The sequence below is a fragment of the Pristiophorus japonicus genome, chromosome 9 (genome assembly GCF_044704955.1).
Source record: "Pristiophorus japonicus isolate sPriJap1 chromosome 9, sPriJap1.hap1, whole genome shotgun sequence".
Taxonomy (NCBI): domain Eukaryota; kingdom Metazoa; phylum Chordata; class Chondrichthyes; family Pristiophoridae; genus Pristiophorus; species Pristiophorus japonicus.
Genome location: NC_091985.1, coordinates 13518925 through 13541954, shown reverse-complemented (window position 1 = coordinate 13541954; position 23030 = coordinate 13518925). Strand labels below are relative to the sequence as shown.

At 52.7% G+C, this 23030-nt stretch overlaps 1 protein-coding gene across 1 annotated transcript in view; it reads left to right on the top strand.

The window, feature by feature from the left end:
• The window catches only part of aig1 (androgen-induced 1 (H. sapiens)), a 223368-nt gene that overhangs the window by 61193 nt on the left and 139145 nt on the right, over window positions 1–23030 (top strand). Inside the window, exon 2 of the mRNA XM_070888637.1 lies at window positions 17805–17960. Within this exon, the coding sequence (XP_070744738.1) occupies window positions 17805–17960 (156 nt within the window). The remainder of the gene's footprint in view (window positions 1–17804; window positions 17961–23030) is intronic.

The window sequence follows — 23030 nt, the reverse complement described above, 5'->3', positions numbered from 1 at the left end:
TGGCTTACCCCTTATCCTTAGACTATGTCCCCTGGTTCTGGACTTCCCCAACATTGGGAACATTCTTCCTGCATCTAACCTGTCTAACCCCGTCAGAATTTTAAACGTTTCTATGAGGTCCCCTCTCATTCTTCTGAACTCCAGTGAATACAAGCCCAGTTGATCCAGTCTTTCTTGATAGGTCAGTCCCGCCATCCCGGGAATCAGTCTGGTGAACCTTCGCTGCACTCCCTCAATAGCAAGAATGTCCTTCCTCAGGTTAGGAGACCAAAACTGTACACAATACTCCAGGTGTGGCCTCACCAAGGTCCTGTACAACTGTAGCAACACCTCCCTGCCCCTGTACTCAAATCCCCTCGCTATGAAGGCCAACATGCCATTTGCTTTCTTAACCGCCTGCTGTACCTGCATGCCAACCTTCAATGACTGATGTACCATGACACCTCCCCTTTTCCTAATCTGTCACCATTCAGATAATAGTCTGCCTCTCTGTTTTTACCACCAAAGTGGTAAAAACAGAGAGACAGATTATTATCTGAAGACTTGCTTCCACTTTAAAAATGAATTATCTGGTGACTGAACAGTCCAATGCGGGAATTACAGTCCCTGTCACAAGTGGGACAGACAGTCGTTGAGGGAAAGGGTGGGTGGGGGAGTCTGGTTTGCTTCACGCTCGTTCCGCTGCCTGCGCTTGTTTTCTGCGTGCTCTCGGCGATGAGACTCGAGGTGCTCAGCGCCCTCCCAGATGCTCTTCCTCCACTTAGGGCGGTCTTTGACCAGGGACTCCCAGGTGTCGGTGGGGATGTTGCACTTTATCAAGGAGGCTTTGAGGGTGTCCTTGAAACGTTTCCTCTGCCCGCCCGTGGCTCGCTTGCCGTGTAGGAGTTCCGAGTAGAGCGCTTGCTTTGGGAGTCTTGTGTCAGGCACGGGGACAATGTGGCCCACCCAACGGAGCTGGTCGAGTGTGGTCAGTGCTTCGATGCTGGGGGTGTTGGCCTGGTCGAGGACGCTAACTTTGGTGCGTCTGTCCTCCCAGGGGATTTGCAGGATCTTGCGGGGACATCGTTGGTGGTATTTCTCCAGCGATTTGAGGTGTCTACTGTATATGGTCCAAGTCTCTGAGCCATACAGGAGGACGCGTATTACTACAGTCCTGTAGACCATGAATTTTGTGCCAGATTTGAGGGCCTGATCTTTGAACACTCTTTTCCTCAGGCAGGTGGTGTTGAATCTCATCGTTGATGTCTGCCCTTGTTGACAATAGGTTCCGGAGGTATGGAAAGTGGCCCACGTTGTCCAGGGCCGCGTCGTGGATCTTGATGACTGGGGGTTAGTCTCAGCCCTGAATATGCTCAACCACTGAGCCTCCACAGCACTCTTGGGGCAGAGAATTCCAAAGATTCACAACCCTCTGAGTGAAGAAATTCTTCCTCATCTCTGTCTTAAAGATATCTGCGCTCCTCAAATTCTACCCTCTTGAGAATTCCTGATTATAACTGCTTAACCATTGGTGGCCATGCCTTCAACTGCCCCTAGTCCCTAAGCTCCGGAACTGCCTTCCTAAACCTTTCCCCCTCTGTCTCTCTTTCATCCTTTAAGACACTCCTTAAAACCTACCTTTTTAGACCAAGCTTTTGGTCATCTGTCGTAATTTCTTCTGATGTGGCTCGGTCAAATTTTTGTCTTATAACAATCCTGTGAAGCGCCTTGGGATGATTTACGACATTAAAGACGCTATGTAACTACAAGTTGTTGTTGTAAATGTCCGACCCTTTATCCTGAGACTGTGCCCCCTAATTCTAGCCTGTCCAGCCAGGGGAAACCACGTCTCAGCATCTACCCTGTCCATCCCAAGAGAGTATAGGCCCAATCTACTCAATCTCTCCTCAGAGGACAACCCTCGCATGCTAGGGATCAATCTCTAAGGTCTGCCCTGGCTCAGTCGCCCAGTGGTACTTTAAATTGACCTAAGCTTGACGGCATTCTGCTGGAGCAGTGTTTCACTCTGGGTTATTGGACGGATAATCTTGTTCAGAGAAAATTGCATTTGGTTTGTTTTCTTAAGAGAATGATGAAACCAGTGAAGCGCAAAATTGGCAATGATGCCCAAGTGTTTTCACCGCGCAGAGTACTTATAGTGACAGAAAGGAATAGTGAAAACATGCTGTACTGCATTCTTCCAGTTCTCTGTTGCCTGAGGCACGAGGGCCAATTTCAACTCGGCCCGCCCATCCAACAGGAATGGACAGGTAGCAGCACCGAAATCGGAGGGAGGGTTGCACGTACTACCCTGTTCCCCCTCCGATCATGCCCGCTGCCATTTTGCCCAGGACATTTACAAGTGGGGTCCAGATGCCCAACCTGAATCAGCGTGGAAGCCTCATTAAGTTACGCAAATCGGGGTCCCGTGACGTACATAGGACCTCGATTGCAATTTTGTGGTACAAACGGGCGTGAGCGTGCACTGGACCAGGCGTTGAGCAGCCCAACCAAAGTTCCTTACAATGTCTGTTGGAGGCTGCTCACAAAACAAGTAAGGAAACATCTTTTCGTCTTTTGGTGGGGCATTAGGAACAGAGCTGTCCTGCTAGGCACCTCCTTCCCCCCCCGCAAAAAAAAGTTGGGCCACTGCTCGTCTATCAAATACCGCCCCCCCCCCCACCCAATATCCATTTCCTCCCCCACCCCCCCAACATCCATTTCCCCCTCCCACCCCCAACATCCATTCCCCCCCCCCACCCAATATCCATTTCCTCCCCCACCCCCCCAACATCCATTTCCCCCCCCCCACCCCCAACATCCATTCCCCCCCCCACCCCCAACATCCATTCCCCCCCCCCACCCAATATCCATTCCCCCCCCCCACCCCCCCAACATCCATTCCCCCCCCCCACCCAATATCCATTTCCTCCCCCACCCCCCCCAACATCCATTTCCCCCCACCCCCAACATCCATTCCCCCCCCCCCAACATCCATTTCCTCCCCCCACCCCCAACATCCATTCCCCCCCCCCAACATCCATTTCCTCCCCCACCCCCCCCAACATCCATTCCCCCCCACCCAATATCCATTTCCCTCCCCCAACATCCATTCCCCCCCCCACCCAATATCCATTTCCTCCCCCACCCCCCCCAACATCCATTTCCCCCCACCCCCAACATCCATTCCCCTCCCAACATCCATTTCCTCCCCCACCCCCCCCCAACATCCATTCCCCCCCCCCACCCAATATCCATTTCCTCCCCCACCCCCCCAACATCCATTCCCCCCCCCCACCCCCAACATCCATTCCCCCCCGCCCAACATCCATTTCCCCCCCCCAACATCCATTTCCTCCCCCACCCCCCCCAACATCCATTTCCTCCCCCACCCCCCCCCAACATCCATTTCCTCCCCCACCCACCCCCAACATCCATTCCCCCCCCCACCCAATATCCATTTCCTCCCCCACCCCCCCAACATCCATTTCCTCCCCCACCCCCCCAACATCCATTTCCTCCCCCCCCCCCCCCAACATCCATTTCCCCCCCCACCCAACATCCATTTCCCCCCCGCCCAATATCCATTTCCTTCCCCCCCCCCCTCCCCACATCCATTCCCTCCACCCCCCCCCACCCCACATCCATTGAAAAAAATGCAATACCTTCAGAGGACACAGATTTAAGAGAATTGGCAAATGAACCAGGGGAGATGAGGAGAATCTTTTATCTTACCCAGCGAGTTGTTATGAATTGGACTGCACTGCCTGAAAGGTTGGTGGAAGCAGTGTGCCACTTTCAAAAGGGCATTGGATATATCGGTGAAGGGGACAAAATTGCAGGGTTGTGGGGAACGACCAGGGAAATGGGTTGCTCTATCAGGCACGATGGGCCGAATGGCGGCCTCCTGTGCTGTAAGATTCTGATTCTCTCCCATCTCACAAAGAATGTGGGATTGTGGTATTGAATTTTCACGAGTTGGGATACAGCTGATACCTGTATGTAAACGGAGCAACTTCAGAGAAATAACTCACTGCATCTACATATATCAATTGGAAATAAAGTATATATTTAACGGCCCATCCTCCATGTACAAAACACTGAGCACAGCGTAAACCACAAAGTGAATGAACAATGAAGTGAGCCTCACCATCTTGTACAACCGGGCACTCTTCTGTTTTTGCCCCATGTTTAGAACGAGTCAGATTGCCAAAGAACTTTTTCTCATATCCTTTTGAAATTCATGCCACGCACTGTCAAATGTCTGGGTTCCTAGTTCTGTAATGAGATTGCAAAGGATTTGTCTGTGTCAGATTATCTGTGTTTGTAGTGCCTGTCTTTCAAATAGACCCATCTGTTCTTCCATCTCCGCTTCAAGTGCTGTTTCCAGTGGTGAAAACCCATTTGTCATACGAGCAAATATCTTTATTACTAACAGTGAGCTGGAGTATATCAGAAGGACTATACCATCTGGCGCACCATTTAGTATTCTGCTGCTAGAGCGTTGCTGTGTGTAACTGGGTGTGTCCATTTAAGGGCACAAGGTCTGATGCTCTAAGTAGGCACGTATTGAGATGAATTCGAGCCCAAATAGCTGAATATGCTCTCTGTAGATTGGCGGTTGCTTGTAAATCATTCCAGGGTCAGTAGAAGTAAATGTGTCAGCTAGTGGCTCAGTGGGTAGCACCCACGCCTCTGAGTCAGAAGGTTGTGGGTTCAAGACCCACTCCAGAGACTTGAGTAGAGAAATCTCGGCTAACGCTCCAGGACCATACTGAGGGAGCGCTGAACTGTCGGAGGTGCCATCTTTTGGATGAGATGTTAAACGGAGGTCGTGGGTGAATATAAAAGATGCCATGGTACTATTTCGAAGAAGAGCAGGGGAGTTATCCCCGGTGTCCTGGTCAATATTTATCCCTCAATCAACATCACACAAACAGATTATCTGGTCATTATTGCATTGCTATTTGTGGGAGCTTGCTGCACACAAATTGGCTGCTGTGTTTCCTTCATTACAACAGTGACTATACTTCAAACAGTACTTCATTGGTTGTAAAGCGCTTTGGGACACCCTGAGGTTGTGAAAGGTGCTGTATAGATGAAAGTTCTTTTTTAAAAAAAAAAGTTTGTTTCCACTGTAACATTGGTATTTAAATCCAGTTCTAAACATAAAACACAGGTAAATTCTGTGCACGACACGTAGTCAGAATATGGAATTTTGGGAACAGAAGACATTGGTATAGCACATTGACAAAATGGTAGTTTCAAGTGTCAACTTCAAGTTTAACTTCTTTTGGAGAATTGGAAGTAAGGTGATTGTGATGTGGGTCCGTGGCTGGAGCAGAGAAGGAGTGCAGTCAGCAACTTGTCGACAAAAGCAAAATACTGCGCTTGCTGGAATCTGAAATAATAACACAAAATGCTGGAAATCTCAGCGGGTCAAGCAGCATCTGTTGAGAGAGAGAAACAGAGTTAATGTTTCAGGTCGTCAGGGTCTGACCTTGGATTGATTTACAAGCAACCGCCAATCCACAGAGAAAAGCACTCAGCTATTAGGCTCAAATTCATCTCAATACGTGTCGATTTAAAGCATCTGGTTTTTGCCTCTCCCAGGAGATCACATGGCTCCGGTTGGGGTGGAGTGTAGATGCTTTTAGTATAAGGGGTGTTGTAGTTGTGTGAGGTGGACTGGTTGGACTGGGTGCTCTTTGCCGTTCCATCATTGTTTATATGTAACCTTTAGGGTGGCTGACCGAGGGCAGTGCGGCTCTGCGTTGGCCGGCGTGGACACGATGGGCCGAAATGGCCTCCTTCTGCACTGTAAATTTCTATGTTTCTATCATCAAACGAAGGGTCACAGATCTGAAATGTTAGCTGTTTCTCTTCACAGATGCTGCTTGATACGCTGAGATTTCCAGCATTTTCTGTTTTTATAGTAACTTGTCTAAGCTGCTAAATAATGCAGGCCAGTCAGCCATAAATGTTTGGTGTCGTTGATCAGTGACTAACAAGTGATCCGTGTCACAAAACTGGCTTTCACAGGATCCTCCTCTGCTCCTCTGGAATCCCCTGAGAGCACAAGCGTACAGAATCCACATTTCCAGCCTGGGGCAAGGCTTGCCTCTCTTGCACACTTCTGTTCCCTGTTGTTACTGAAGATATTTCGGTCTGAATTTTACTCTTGCCTTGCGCATTGTCCACGAGGCATTGATTTTCTTGTTTGGCAGCTTGAGATGACGAATAAACTCCGACGTTCCTCCAGCAGGTTTCTTTCAGGAGGAGGAAGGGCATTTTTTTTCTTGTTTCAAGAAGAAAGCACAGATAACCTGCTAGATAGTTTCTGTGTAAGCTCTTTGTGCTACAGACACCCCGCTCCTCCGTGAAGTGTTGTACACCTTTATTGCTTTGGCAGACCCACTTACAATGGGTGGGAGAGGGTCAGGGAATGGGTTAAAAAGTGAAATCCATGTAACCCTCCATCCCTCAGTTTCCTCCATTTAGGAGGGCTGGTCCATTGTGAGCTGGTGACGTGCGCTGCCTCCCCCATGAATGATGTGGCTATCCAATGGGGGCCTTGCCAGGTTCCTCTTCATTATCCTCCTCCTCCTGAGGTGGGCCTGCAATCCCCACTGGCAATGCCTGGCCCCTCATGATGGCCAAGTCGTGCAGCATGCAGCACACCACAATTAATTCGGAAACCTGTGTATTGAAGGCTGCCTCCAGAGCGGTCCAGGCATCGGTCTGCCTGTAGGAGATGGCATATCTCTGTCAGCACTTCCCTTTCGGAGGCGCAGCCATCTCACACACTGCTCCTCGGAGAGCTGGAGGTATGAGCGTTGGCGCCTGTAAACCCGTGGGGGGGTAAGCCCTCCTCCCCAGACGTCTTTGACCTCTCCTCATCCGTGGCCCGACAAGGCCAAGAGCCCTTCTTCTTGACACCGCCTGGCAATAGCATGGAGCATGATACGCTGGTGAACCAGTAATGCTCCATTAAATGTTCTCACTGACCTTGTTAAGGGCACTGTCATGGTAGATAAAAGTGCCGTTTGCAAGTCGGAGCTTCACGCAGCGTGCTGGGCGCAACCGTTGCAGTCAATGTGACCTGAGATGTTGGAGCCTCCTCCCTCCATTTAAATACGCCGTAAATACCGCCTGCCGCACCCTGGGAACACCTGGGTTTTCAGACGTTTCCTGGGGCAGGCGTTAAGTGAGACCTTGGGGCCGAATTTTGCATCCGGGGCGCAAGTGCAGCGTTGCATGACGATTGACGTCATGATCTCAGTGAAACGAGAGGGCGGGCGGTAAGTCCTTGCGCTGCCGCAAAGCATGAGCCGAATTTGCCGGCCGGGCGGTAAAAGCTGGATGCTCGCCGTTATGCCTAGAAACAGCGTTTACAGCCCATCCAGGGCACTAACAGAGGTGCAAGTGAGCTGACAATCCAGTCCTATATGTCTAAATAAGTTCACCTCTCATTCTTCTGGCAACCAACTTGCACACAGCAAGCTCCCGGAAGCAGCAATGTGATCATGACCAGATAATCTGTTTTTTTGTTATGTTGATTGAGGAATAAATATTGGCCAGGACACCGGGGATAACTCCCCTGTTCTTCTTCAAAATAGTGCCATGGGATCTTTTACGTCCACTTGAGAGAGCAAATGCGGCCTCGGTTTAACATTTCATCCGAAAGACAGCACCTCCGACAGTGCAGCCTAGATTTCTTTTGTGGGAGTAGGATTTGAACCCACAACCTTCTGACTCAGAGGTGAGAGTGCTACCCACTGAGCCACATGGTCAGAAACCCGCCCAGCTCCCCCTGTGAAAAGTAGAACATTTTGTTACTCAAGTGAATCACTCGGGTCAGAATATCGATGTACTGGTCAGGTGGGCAGAACAGTGGCAAATGGAATTCAATCTGGAAAGGTGTGAGGTAATGTATTTGGGGCGGTCTAACAAGGCAACGGAATACACATTGGATGCGCACTTAAAGTGCATTAAACTACAGGGCTACAGACCTAGAGCTGAAAAGTGGGATTAGGCTGGATAGCTCTTGGTCGGCTGGCGTGGACATGATGGGCCGAAATGGCCTCTTTCTATGCTATAAATTTCTATGATTCCATAAAAATCATCCACAACTGCAAAGGAAAAGCAAGATACAGCTTGTCTTACTCCATGCGATCAATGCGTATTGGGCTGTAATATGATGTAAACCGTTGCTCTGGACACAAGGGTTTTACAACACCAGTTTCCATTGCACTGTAATTCAGTGTTGGACTAATTCATGTTGGAGAGAAAGCTGCTATTAAAATTTTTGGTTCAGAATCATTGCTATTCAAACATTAGGCCTTGACATTGCACTGAGCAAACATTACAGTGCAAAAGCTTAATGCATTCAGGTGCAAGTGCTTTCACTGCTGTTTTGCTGAAGCCATTTAGCGACTAATGCTCTCACTGTAGCTTCAAGGCCTTTAATAACTGTAACGGGCATGACCATTTGGATAATGCCTCTCATTTCAATCTGTTTAGCTCTTGTACAGTGCAAAAATAAACCCCACGCAGCGAACAGATATCTTGCCGTGGGTGTAGTGTGCAGGAGCTTCGTCGAGAATCCGGAACCCTCGGGACCGAGGCCGATCCGGATTCCGGGCTTTTCCAGACTTTCGATAGTCTTTCTGACGTAACGAATCCGGAAACACCCAAGCCCAGGTTCGGGTATTTCTGGATTTCAGAACGTCAGAAAGGCAGGGTGGGGGGTGTTCCCCGCCCCCCCTCCCCCACCCCCCCGCCACCAAGGATCTGTTCAGGGGTGCTGGCCCTGTCGATGAGGTCGTCGGGCGGGCCCTGCTGTGATGGAGGTGTTCGGGCGGGCCGGCGGGGAGACCCCGAGTTAAGGGCAGCAGCAGTGAGCGGGGCGGTGAGGCGAGGCCCGAGGTCGGCAAGGTCGGCGGGTCTGGATTCCGGGACATTTTACAGATTCCGGAACTCCGGTTTTCGACGCTGCACCTGTCTTTGGATTTTGATTAGCCATTCGGTAAGGTTCCACACAAGAGGTCATTGAACAAAATTTGGGCTCATGGGATTGGGGGTAATATACTAGCATGGATTGAGGATTGGTTAACAGGCAGAAAACAGGGGTAGGAATAAACGGGACATTTTCGGGTTGGCAGACTGTAACTAGTGGGGTGCCGCAAGGATCAGTGGTTGGGCCCCAGCTATTTACAATCTATATCAATGATTTGGATGAGGGGACAAAATTTAATATCCAAGTTTGCTGACGATACAAAGCTAGATGGGAATGTAAGTTGTGAGGAGAATGCAAAGAGGCTTCAAGGGTGTTGTGTATCTGTAAAGCATGCACTCCCATGTTTCTCTGGATGATCGCTGCAGTCGACCGAATTCCAAACGGGCATCTGTTGTAGATGAACAGTCCCTTGTGCGTGTTGATGCAGGTGAGGCACTTCGAAGACTCTTCCAACTCCTGCGTCATGTAGGCCGAAGTCAGGTCGAGCTTGGTGAACGTCTTGCCTCCTGCCAGCGTCGCAAATAGATCGTTTGCCTTAGGTAGTGGGTATTGGTCCTGTAGCGAGAAACGATTAATAGTTACTTTATAATCACCACAGATCCTGACCGTGCCATCACTTTTGAGTACTGGAACAATCGGGCTGGCCCACTCGCTGAATTCCAATGGGGAGATGATGCCCCCGCATTGCAGCCTGTCCAGCTCGATTTCCACTCTCTCCTTCATCATGTGAGGTACCGCTCGCGCCTTGAGGTGAATGGGTCGTGCCTCTGGGACCAAGTGGATCCGCACTGTATATAAGCCGGCCCCTAAGGCCTGTTCTTCACTCTGGAGTGTCTTAATAAAGATTGAGGTCACTGTTACTTTAACCTCCCTGTCTGCAGCCTCATCTGTGTTTGGAACACAATAAAGGGGATATAGACAGCATGAGTGAATGGGTAAGAACATGGAATATGGAATATAATGTGGATAAAAGTGAAGTTATCAACTTTAATAAGAAAAATAGAAAAGCAGTGTATTTTTTTAAACGGTGAGCGATTGGGAAATGTTGGTGTGCAGAGGGACCTGAGTGTCCTTGTACACAAATCACTGAAAGTCAACATGCAGGTACAGAAAGCAATTAAGAAAGCAAATGGTATAGTGGCCTATATTACAAGAGTGTTTGAGTACAAGAGTAAAGGGGTTAGATTTTCAGTTCTGCTCATCCTGGGGTGTTAAAGTTTGCGCCTGAGAACTGTTTGCACCTCAGTCAGCAAAATTCATCAGCTGGGCCCTGAGTGTGGGGTGGAGCGCTAAGGGAGTTGTCTTGGGGCACTAGGCCGGCTGAGCAAGTGAAAATCCCGAGTGAAACAGCAGGCTTCAGAGCGCTCTGCGGGGGCGGGATGAGGGCGGGGGGGCGTAAAAAACCCACCAAAAACATTCCCAATAAATAATTCACGCCACCACAACATAAATCGCAAAGAAACGAATCAAAACCAATCACACTTACCTGAGGTGGACATTACTTCCCTCCACTGCAGCCGCTACAGCTCGGATCGCCTGCTGTCTCAGGCGGTCCCAGCAGGGGGCGCTCTACGGAGTACTATGTGTCGAGCGGGAGCCGCTGTCGCAACCAGGGGCATTGCACACCAGCTCGTCTCTTCCAGGCGGTAATGCTCCGTGCCCCGCTGAAACCAGCCACGAAAACCCCGGTGGACGCTGGAAGCCGGCCCCCCGCCCGGATGTACTTAATGCAACCATTGCCACCCCTCCAGGGTGCTCACAGGGTGACAGAGGCCCAAAAATCCAGTCCAAGATGTCTTACTGCAGTTATACAGGGCCTTGGTGAGACCACACCTGGAGTATTGTGTACAGTTTTGGTCTCTTTACCTAAGGAAGGATAGACTTGCCATAGAAGGTTCACCAAACTGATTCCTGAGATGCAAGGATTGTCCTATGAGGAGAGATTGAGTAGACTCAGCCTATATTCTCTAGAGTTTAGAAGAATGAGAGGTGATCTCATTGAAACATACAGAATTCTCATAGTGTTTGACAGGTTAGGTACAGGGAGGATGTTTTCCCCTGGCTGGGGAGTCCAGAACCAGGGGTCACAGTCTCAGAATAAGGGGTTGGCCATTTAGGACTGAGATGAGGAGGAAGTTCTTCCCTCAGAGGGTGGTGAATCTTTGGAATTCTCTTCCCCAGAGGACTGTGGCTGCTCAGTCATTGAGTATATTCAAGACAGAGATTGCTAGATTTTTGAATATTAATTGAATCATAGGATATGGGGATGGTGCAGGAAAGTGGAGTTGAGGTCGAAGATCAACCATGATCTAATTGAAAGGCAGAGCAGGCTCGAGGGGCCGTTTGACCTACTCCTGCTCCTAATTCTTATGTTCTTATGCTGCAGCTCACTATCACTGGTGGTGCAGTACTTGCACCCAGAGGCCAACCTGGCTGGTAGGAATGTAATTCATAGGATTCCATAGGTTTCCTAAATTACAACAGTGACTACACTTCAAAAATTACTTCATTGGCTGTAATGCATTTTGGGATGTCTGGTGGCCATGTAAGGCGCTATATAAATGCAAGTCTTTATTTTTATATGGGATATATGGCACAGAAACAGATCATTCGGCCCAACCAGTCCATACCGGCGTTTATGCTCCACTCGAGCCTCCTCCCGTCTTTCTTCATCTAACCCCATCAGCATAACCCTCTATTCCCTTCTCCCTCATATACTTGTCTAACCGTCCCTTCAATGCATCTATACTATTCACTTCAACCACTCCCTGTGGTAGTGAGTTCCACATTCTCACCACTTTGTGGGTAAAGGAGTTTCTCCTGAATTCCTGATTGGATTTCTTGGTTCCAGGGGAGGTGGACCCGATTTATAAGTAGGAAGAGACCAGCAAGGCAGTGACCCACGTTATTCTTGTCAAGCCCAGAGAGGCTCACCTCTGGACTTTAAATAATGATTCACGTATCTTTTCTGGGGCCCCTTCCTCGTTGGGCCGAGCGCAGACCAGAGCGCCTGTTCCACTAATTGAGGCTTCATGAGCATGTCGGAGTCCCGTGTACATGTAAAGTGGTCATGCTGTCGTTACGCAATCTGGCCGCGAAGACTGTAAATAGACTTTGGATATAAGGTCCCCACTGGAGTGGAACTAAACTACAGAACCCAGGCCAGATCCAAGACCGTCCCATCCTCTGTCGTTGAACTACAGTATGCGGATGATGCTTGCATCTGCGCACATTCAGAGGCTGAACTCCAAGCCATCGTTAACATCTTTACCGAGGTGTACGAAAGCATGGGCCTTACAATAAACATCCGTAAGACAAAGGTCCTCCACCAACCTGACCTCGCCACACAGCACTGCTCCCCTGGTCATCAAAATCCATGGCGCGTCCCTGGACAACGTGGACCACTTTCCATACCCTCGGGAGCCTACTATCAGCAAAGGCAGACATCGACGATGAGGTTCAACACCGCCTCCAGTGCGCCAGCATAGCCTTCGGCTGTGTGAGGAAAAGAGTGTTCGAAGATCAGACCCTCAAATCTGGCACTAAGCTTATAGTCTACAGGGCTGTAGTAATACCCTACCTCCTGTACGGCTAAGAGATGTGGACCATCTATAGTAGACAACTCAAATCGCTGGAGAAATACTACCAACGATGTCTCCGCAAGATCCTGCAAATCCCCTGGGAGGACAGACGCACCAACGTTAGCGTCCTCGACCAGGCCAACATTCCCAGCATCGAAGCACTGACCACGCTCGACCAGCTCTGTTGGGCGGGTCACATTGTCCACATGCCTGACACAAGACTCTCAAATCAAGCGCTCTACTCGGAACTCCTACACGGCAAGTGAGCCCCAGGTGGGCAGAGGAAACGTTTCATGGACACCTTCAATGCCTCCTTGATAAAATGCAATATCCCCACCGACACCTGGGAGTCCCTGGCTAAAGACCGCCCGAAGTGGAGGAAGAGCATCTGGGAGGGCGCTGAGCACCTCAAGTCTCGTCGCCGAGAGCATGCAGAAAACAAGTGCAGGCAGCGGAAGAATCGTGCGGCAAACCAGACTCCCCACCCACCCTTTCCTTCAACCTGTGACGGAGACTGTAATTCCCGTATTGGCCTGTTCAGTCACCTGAGAACTCACTTTTAGAGTGGCAGTAAGTCTTCCTCGATTGCGAGGGACTGCCTATGAGATGACTTTGGAATGCCACTTTGGATAGTTGCAGGGACTCTGACTGCCATTTTTGGTTTCACTGCAGGTAAGACTACTTTTAATCTTTCACCTTTTCTTCTCAGGCGCTTCACAGTTTAATTTAAATTCTCCACAGAGCGATTTTCCAGCTGCAAGCGGGATTCGGGCAGGCTGTGAAGCACACAGTGCACAGCAGGGTCGGGGAGTGGGGGCAGGGTGAAGTGGTCTCCAAGCTCTGCTTAGCAAGACAGAGATGCTGACTTCAGGGACCCAGCTTCCAATACTAAACTACTTGTAACACTTGAGGAGTTATCTGAGATATTGGAGCATCAGCCAAGAGGTTTGTGAGCCATGGCCGAAAATAACAATAACTTGCATTTATATAGTGCCTTTAATGTAGTAAACTGACTCCCCAAAGCAATTCCACCATCTACAAGACACAAGTCAGGAGTGTGATGGAATACTCGCCACTTGCCTGGATGAGTGCAGCTCCAACAACACTCAAGAAGCTCGACACCATCCAGGACAAAGCAGCCCGCTTGATTGGCTCCCCATCCACCACCTTCAACATTCACTCCCTCCACCACCGGCGCACCGTGGCTGCAGTGTGTACCATCTACACGATGCACTGCAGCAACTCGCCAAGGCTTCTTCGGCAGCACCTCCCAAACCCGTGACCTCTATCACCGAGAAGGACAAGGACAGCAGGCCATGGGGACACCATCACCTGCAAGTGCACCTCCAAGTTACACACCATCCTGCCTTGGAAATATATCGCCATTCCTTCAGCACTGTGGGAGTACCTTCACCACACGGACTGCAGCGGTTCAAGAAGGCGGCTCACCACCACCTTCTCAAGGGCAATTAAGGATGGGCAATAAATGCCAGCCTTGCCAGTGATGCCCACATCCCAGAAACAATTTTTTTTAAAGTCCCAAAGCTTCACGGAGCGTTATCGAACCATATTTGACACCGAGCCACATAAGGAGCTATTAGGTCCGGCTTGGTCAATGAGCTAGATTTTAACAAGCATCCTAAAGGAGGCGAAAAGGATAGAGAGGCGGAGAGGTTTCGAGGGAATTCCAGAGCTTAGGCCCTTGGCAGCTGAAGGCACGGCCGCCGATGGTGGAGTGATTAAAATCGGGGATGCTCAAGAGCCCAGAATTGGAGGGGCGCAGACATCTTGGAGGGTTGTGGGGCTGGAGGAGGTTACAGAGGTAGGGAGGGGCGAGGCCATGGAGGGATTTGAAAACAAGGATGCGAATTTTAAAATCGAGGCCTTGCTTGACCGGGAGCCAAGGGTGGGTGGGGAGTCTGGTTTGCCGCACGCTCCTTCCGCTGCCTGCGCTTGGTTTCTGCATGCTCTCGGCGACGAGACTCGAGGTGCTCAGTGCCCTCCTGGATGCTCTTCCTCCGCTTAGGGCGGTCTTGGGCCAGCGACTCCCAGGTGTCAGTGGGGAAGCTGCACTTTATCAAGGAGGCTTTGAGGGTGTCCTTGAAACGTTTGCTCTGCCCACCTGGGGCTCACTTGCCGTGCAGGAGTTCCGAGTAGAGCGCTTGCTTTGGGAGTCTTTGCCCGCATGCCCGACACATGTGGCCCGCCCAACGGAGCTGGTCGAGTGTGGTCAGTGCTTCGATGCTGGGGGATGTTGACCTGATCGAGGACGCTAACATTGTTGTGTCTGCCCTCCCAGGGGATTTGCAGGATCTTGCATTCAGACATTCCAGAACAGCCGCCTTTCCCATTCACATGACGTACAACTACCCCAGAAGGTTCCAGAACCGTAACTGTTGGCAACTGTAGCTAACGATATGAAACTCTTGACAGTAAATATTTTGATCTCTGACAGTTAAACTCCCGGCTGGAAAGCTGTGCTAACTGTAACCAAAAGAAAACCTGTGCTTGGGAATTGATTTTAAGTCTGCATCCCACTCCAGGGCTTGAAAAACATCTGTAACCGTTTTACCCTCGTGTTGTCGGTCACCGCGCAAACCTCCAGAGCGTATGGTAGCCACGTAATGGACCCCAATTCTACCATCCTCCCTCTCCCTGCTGTCCGTGGCTTCAGCTGTCTGGGCCCTAACCTGTGGAATTCCCTCCCTAAACCTCTCCGCCTCTCTCTCTCTCCTCTTTTAAGACGCTCCTTAAAAGCTACCTCTTTGACCAAGCTTTTCGGCACCTGTCATAATACCTCCTCAGCAATGTTCCCTTTAAGCTGCCCGAGCACACAGCCATGCAGCGCTCGAGGGGCCCCGAGCAGCCCGTGAGCCGGCTTTTAAATGGAAATAAACGTGCATGCGTGAACTTCTAACTGGGCCGCACAGCCCATTAAAGGGACCACGCGCGCCCCCCCCCCCCACACCCCTGCCCCCACACCCCCGCCCCCTTCCACACCCCCGCCCCCTTCCCCCCCCACAGCCCCAAATCATTTTACAGGGAACTTTGCTCCTTGGTGTCTATGTGAAGCACCTTGATATAGAGCAACATCCCCACTGACACCTGGGAGTCCCTGGCCAAAGGGACTCAGTGGACTCAGTGGAGGAAGAGCATCCGGGAGGGCGCTGAGCACCTCGAGTCTCGTCGCCGAGAACATGCAGAAAACAGGCGCAGGCAGCGGAAGGAGCGTGCGGCAAACCAGACTCCCCACCCACCCTTTCCTTCAACCACTGTCTGTCCCACCTGTGACAGAGACTGTAATTCCTGTATTGGACTGTACAGTCACCTGAGAACTCACTTTTAGAGTGGAAGCAAGTCTTCCTCGATTCCGAGGGACTGCCTATGATGATGATGATAAAGCACCTTGGGACGTTGTTTTTCATGGAAGGCTCTTTATAAGTGCAAGTTTGTAATGTACGCGCTCGTTACCATTTCTTCTATAATTAACGACGACTAATTGTTTTATGTGATAAGTATAATCAGCGTTTTCATTCACCGAAGCAGGGAGCAGTGTGGTGCAAAAACAATCGTTAGTACTGACACGGCTCCATTTTCAGTATTGAGCAACTTAAGTGCAGGCTCAAGGTCGTTGGGCAGGACATTAATACAGCCGAAAAGTGTAGAAGACAAGATGAAGTAAATTGTGAAGTAGTGGCCAGATGCATTCATGGTAGATGAATATTCCTAGTACGTAAAGAAAATAATGTGGAAAATAAATTATTCATTTAGAAAATAAGGTCATGGTCATATAATATCGTGCGAGTAAAGACACAGGGTTTATTATTAGATAAATGTTCCAAACGGTTTTGATACGCTCAAGTTGTTAGTAGGGACATCGTATTGGAATGGCTGGCTGACATCGAAACAGAAGAAATAAAAAACTGCTCCAGGAATTGACCCTCTTCGCTGCAGCAATAGTTGTCCAGGCAATTTGGGCTAGATTGCATTTTGTTAATATTTCAGTGTTACTGGGGTAATTTTGACTTCGGCTGATCATCATCAGAGACAGTCCCTCGAAATCGAGGAAGACTTGCTTCCACTCTAAAAGTGAGTTCTCTGGTGACTGAACAGTCCAATATGGGAATTACAGAGTCTGTCACAGGTGGGACAGACAATGGTTGAAGGAAAGGGTGGGTGGGGAGTCTGGTTTGCCACACACTCCTTCCGCTGCCTGCGCTTGCTTTCTGCATGCTCTCGGCGACGAGACTCAAGGTGCTCAGCGCCCCCCCCCCCCCTCCGGATGCTCTTCCTCCACTTAGGGCGGTCTTTGGCCAGAGACTCCCATGTGTCGGAGGGGATGTTGCACTTTATCAAGGAGGCTTTGAGGGTGTTTTCCTTTGTCCACCTGGGGCTTGCTTGCCATGCAGGAGCTCCGAGTTGAGCGCTTGTTTTGGGAGTCTTGTGTCAGGCATGCTAACTATGTGGCCACAACCCAGCGGAGCTGATCGAGTGTGGTCAGTGCTTCAATGCTGGGGATGTTGGCCTGATCGAGGACTCTAACGTTGGTGCGTCTGTCCTCCAAGGGGATTTGCAGGATCTTGTGGAGACATCGTTAATGGTATTTCTCCAGCAATTTGAGGTGTCTACTGTATATGGTCCACGTCTCTGAGCCATGTAGGATATCGGATCGGCTGCCCATTATACATCTGTTATGTATGTAACTATGTAATAGTTGCCACCAGAGGGCGCGACTATTGGAGTCCTAATGGTCACCTGCACACACGTACAGGACCAGTATAAAAGGTTGGCTGCCATGTTGTTTAGACACTCTGCAGTTGTAATAAAAAGGACTAAGGTCACACTAAGTTTAGCTCACAGTACTCAGCCTCGTGGAGTTCTTGTATACTTAACAACATCTCTCCCAATTTTCATTTGCATTGGCTTCAATGAATCTGCTTTCACCCATTTTACACGATCGGCCAAACAACGTTCCCTTTAGAATCATAGAATGGTTACAGCATGGAAGAAGGCCATTCGGCTCATCAAGCCCGTGCCGGCTCTCTCTAAGCGCAATCCAGGGATCCCGAGCAGCTAGCTTTCCAACCTAAAACCCATGTGGTATTTTGAATGGCCTTAACGGGTCCGCATGGCGCCAAAAGGAATTGGAGGGCGCATTGCGGCCAAAGTCCAAATGACCCCTGCTGCATGTATAACATAGCCTCATGGTGTCCTTTGTTCAACAGGTGATACAGACCATTTTCTTTGGGATCTGCGTACTGACTGATCTGTCCAGCCTCCTGACGCAAGGCACTGATGACCAAGAGCAGCAGAGGCAACTGAGGAAACTGATCGCTCTACGAGACCGGCTGATGGCCGTCTTGGCATTTCCTGTAGGTGTGGTAAGTGGTCTCGCCCGCAAGTGGAAGCTTCTCTACATCTACCCGATCCAACCCTTTCATTATCTTAAAGGCCTCTATCAGTTCACCCTTCAGTACACTCTTTACGAGAGAAAGGGGAACTCCAGCCTGGTAAATCTAACGCAGCCTGTTCAACCTGACATCTCCGTCCCTCTTGAAACCGTGTGACAAATTGTATATGGGACTCCCATATGTTGTCTGACCAGGCTCAGCATAACCCCTTCTGAGGACGAATACCCCACTGTTCTGGCTGTGTGTCTTATGTATTTTTTAGTTGCTTTTCCACAGTGTCTGGACAGTGAAAATGGTGGGCTGGATTTTAAGGAGGAGGGCGGGGATGTGGGGGCGGGGGGGGGTTTCCCGCCTGCAGCCAGCCAGATTGAGAGGCTGGTCGGCTGTAGGTGAGTGGGGCTGCAGTACTAGGCCGCAGAGAGGAGGGAGGGAGGGAGGCCCTTGCATGGGGGCCGGGAGCCGGCTGGAGAAGGATGTGTGGGGTGGGGTCCGAGTACGATCGTAGGCCGGGAGCAGCAAGGGAGGGGGTGGGGGGAAATCTTCAGCTGATCGCGGGTCGAAAGGAGCAGGGGGGAGCGGGGTGGATCATCAGACGATTCCGGGCTGGGGGAAGGCGGGGTGGTGTGGACGGGGCGGGAGGCCTCATGGAGGTATTGGAAATCTATGGGGGTGGGGTGATTGGAGGCCTTGTGGGGAGCTCAGAGGCGTGGGGAGGGGGTGGGATTTCTGGGACTGGAGGGGCGGCTGTTAGACAGGGAAGCTGGTTCCAGGGAGTAGGTATCAAACCACTTACCTCCTGGATACAGCACCTTGCTGTAAGTGTCAGGTTTTACAACTTGTGTAACACCCGTCCACGTGCAACAAAAGGAGGCTTCCACCCTCATTATAATACTTAAATTGATGTCCCGCTCCTCCCCCCCCTGGGAGTGGGTTAGTCGCTCGCCCTGTCCCACGCCCTCTTCCCGCCACTCGGAAGTTGTCGGGTTAGAGGCCGTTTCAGGCCAGGATTCCTGTGTTTAACAATTTATCTACCCCGATGCTCCCCAACCTACCCATTTTTTTTAGGCTAAAATTGCTTCATGGGATTTTTGCTATGAATTCTTCAGCAAAGAACCCTTGAAGAAAAGACATTTAAAAAGGGGTATGGGGATCAGTTGGGATAGTGCATCTGATTGAATGGCGGAGCAGACTCGAGGGGCCATATAGCCTACTCTGCTCCGAGTTCTTACTTTCATATGACACTCATGATTTTCACCAATTATGCAATGCTTTACATTTTTTTTAGCATTAACTTTCATTTGCCATTTATTTGTCTGATTGCATAATTGATCTAAATCCTTCTGCAAATAGAAACATAGAAACATAGAAAATAGATGCAGGAGTAGGCCATCATTAACTGCACTCTGCATCCCTTCTGCTTTTAGTGCTGTCTGCAAATGTAACACGTTTATGATTAACGTCTGCATCTAAGCCATGTCAGAGGAGAACTTTAAACAGAAAGTAATTCCTATTTAAAATTCAGCCTTTCATAGTCCTTATGTAGGGCTAAACTTTCCATTATTATCGCTAACGCCCAAAAATGGGCAATATTTCCGGCATTCGTGGTTGTTTTATTTTTCAGGATCGCCGCAATATCACCCATTTTAAAAACCGCTAGTTTCGCCTTTTTTTGGGGGCAATAGCCTTAGAGATGTGAAATGGGCGATAGCGATGTATTCCATTGTGCAAGGCCGGCATCCATAGCAACAGCCGTTCTGCACATGCGCTTTTTTTTCCAGTCAATCAGCCTTTCCTGATTCGTAGGTCAGGGGTCATCTGTGCATGCTCAGAAGTCAAAGGGAGAGAGAGGGAGAGAAGGAAGGTTGTATTGAGGCAATGGAGATGGAACACGAGGAATCGGAAGAGAGTGATGTTGCGGAGGTTGCAGGGAGAAGGAGGACGAAGGACATTTCTGTTGAAGCCCACGAATCTCTGGTCCACGAGGTGAAGACTCGGTGGGGCCAATTAACCCGGGGTGGGCATGGGAACCCCCACTCCCGAGAGTATACCAGTGTATATGGATGGACATCGCCGAAGTGGTAACTTCGACAGCCCACAACGTGAGAGAGTCAAACCAGTGCCGCAAGCGCTGGAACAGTCTGTTGGCATCTGCAAGAGTAAGTATTAAATTATGAAATTTATAATTGCAATGATGCACTGACTCATTAATTAGAATGTAAATCTGCTGGATTGTAATTAAGCTGGGTAATCTTGGGTAGCATCCCTGTTAAGATTTGGACTGGGGTCGGAACCTGTGCCCCCAGGACTCTGACCCTGGGAGGGCCGGGCCCAGGACTCTGACCCTGGGAGGGAAGGGCCCAGGACTCTGACCCTGGAAGGGCAGGGCCCAGGACTCTGACCCTGGGAGGGCAGGGCCCAGAACTCTGACCCTGGGAGGGCAGGGCCCAGAACTCTGACCCTGGGAGGGCAGGGCCCAGGACTCTGACCCTGGGAGGGCAGGGCCCAGGACTCTGACCCTGGGAGGGCAGGGCCCAGGACTCTGACCCTGGGAGGGCAGGGCCCAGGACTGGGACCCTGGGAGGGCAGGGCCCAGGACTCTGACCCTGGGAGGGCAGGGCCCAGGACTCTGACCCTGGGAGGGGAGGGCCCAGGACTCTGACCCTGGGAGGGGAGGGCCCAGGACTGGGACCCTGGGAGGGGAGGGCCCAGGACTCTGACCCTGGGAGGGCAGGGCCCAGGACTCTGACCCTGGGAGGGAAGGGTCCAGGACTGGGAACCTGGGAGGGGAGGGCCCAGGACTGGGAACCTGGGAGGGGAGGGCCCAGGACTGGGAACCTGGGAGGGGAGGGCCCAGGACTGGGAACCTGGGAGGGGAGGGCCCAGGACTGGGACCCTGGGAGGGGAGGGCCCAGGACTGGGACCCTGGGAGGGGAGGGCCCAGGACTCTGACCCTGGGAGGGGAGGGCCCAGGACTCTGAACCTGGGAGGGCCGGGCCCAGGACTCTGACCCTGGGAGGGCCGGGCCCAGGACTCTGACCCTGGGAGGGCCGGGCCCAGGACTCTGACCCTGGGAGGGCAGGGCCCAGGACTCTGACCCTGGGAGGGCCGGGCCCAGGACTCTGACCCTGGGAGGGCAGGACCCAGGACTCTGACCCTGGGAGGGCCGGGCCCAGGACTCTGACCCTGGGAGGGCCGGGCCCAGGACTCTGACCCTGGGAGGGCCGGGCCCAGGACTCTGACCCTGGGAGGGCCGGGCCCAGGACTCTGACCCTGGGAGGGCCGGGCCCAGGACTCTGACCCTGGGAGGGCCGGGCCCAGGACTCTGACCCTGGGAGGGCCGGGCCCAGGACTCTGACCCTGGGAGGGCCGGGCCCAGGACTCTGACCCTGGGAGGGCAGGGCCCAGGACTCTGACCCTGGGAGGGCAGGGCCCAGGACTCTGACCCTGGGAGGGCAGGGCCCAGGACTCTGACCCTGGGAGGGCAGGGCCCAGGACTCTGACCCTGGGAGGGCAGGGCCCAGGACTCTGACCCTGGGAGGGCAGGACCCAGGACTCTGACCCTGGGAGGGCAGGGCCCAGGACTCTGACCCTGGGAGGGCAGGGCCCAGGACTGGGACCCTGGGAGGGGAGGGCCCAGGACTCTGACCCTGGGAGGGAAGGGTCCAGGACTGGGACCCTGGGAGGGGAGGGCCGAGGACTGGGACCCTGGGAGGGGAGGGCCCAGGACTGGGAACCTGGGAGGGGAGGGCCCAGGACTGGGAACCTGGGAGGGGAGGGCCCAGGACTGGGACCCTGGGAGGGGAGGGCCCAGGACTGGGACCCTGGGAGGGGAGGGCCCAGGACTGGGACCCTGGGAGGGGAGGGCCCAGGACTGGGACCCTGGGAGGGGAGGGCCCAGGACTGGGACCCTGGGAGGGGAGGGCCCAGGACTGGGACCCTGGGAGGGGAGGGCCCAGGACTGGGACCCTGGGAGGGGAGGGCCCAGGACTGGGACCCTGGGAGGGGAGGGCCCAGGACTGGGACCCTGGGAGGGCAGGGCCCAGGACTCTGACCCTGGGAGGGCAGGGCCCAGGACTCTGACCCTGGGAGGGGAGGGCCCAGGACTCTGACCCTGGGAGGGCAGGGCCCAGGACTCTGACCCTGGGAGGGCAGGGCCCAGGACTCTGACCCTGGGAGGGCAGGGCCCAGGACTGGGACCCTGGGAGGGGAGGGCCCAGGACTCTGACCCTGGGAGGGCAGGGCCCAGGACTCTGACCCTGGGAGGGCAGGGCCCAGGACTCTGACCCTGGGAGGGCAGGGCCCAGGACTCTGACCCTGGGAGGGCAGGGCCCAGGACTCTGATTCTGGGAGGGCAGGGCCCAGGACTGGGACCCTGGGAGGGGAGGGCCCAGGACTCTGACCCTGGGAGGGAAGGGTCCAGGACTGGGACCCTGGGAGGGGAGGGCCCAGGATTGGGAACCTGGGAGGGGAGGGCCCAGGACTCTGACCCTGGGAGGGCAGGGCCCAGGACTGGGACCCTGGGAGGGGAGGGCCCAGGACTCTGACCCTGGGAGGGCAGGGCCCAGGACTGGGACCCTGGGAGGGGAGGGCCCAGGACTCTGACCCTGGGAGGGGAGGGCCCAGGACTCTGACCCTGGGAGGGGAGGGCCCAGGACTCTGACCCTGGGAGGGCAGGGCCCAGGACTGGGACCCTGGGAGGGGAGGGCCCAGGACTCTGACCCTGGGAGGGAAGGGTCCAGGACTGGGACCCTGGGAGGGGAGGGCCCAGGACTGGGAACCTGGGAGGGGAGGGCCCAGGACTGGGACCCTGGGAGGGGAGGGCCCAGGACTCTGACCCTGGGAGGGGAGGGCCCAGAACTGTGACCCTGGGAGGGGAGGGCCCAGGACTGGGACCCTGGGAGGGGAGGGCCCAGAACTCTGACCCTGGGAGGGGAGGGCCCAGGACTGGGACCCTGGGAGGGGAGGGCCCAGGACTCTGACCCTGGGAGGGCCGGGCCCAGGACTCTGACCCTGGGAGGGCCGGGCCCAGGACTCTGACCC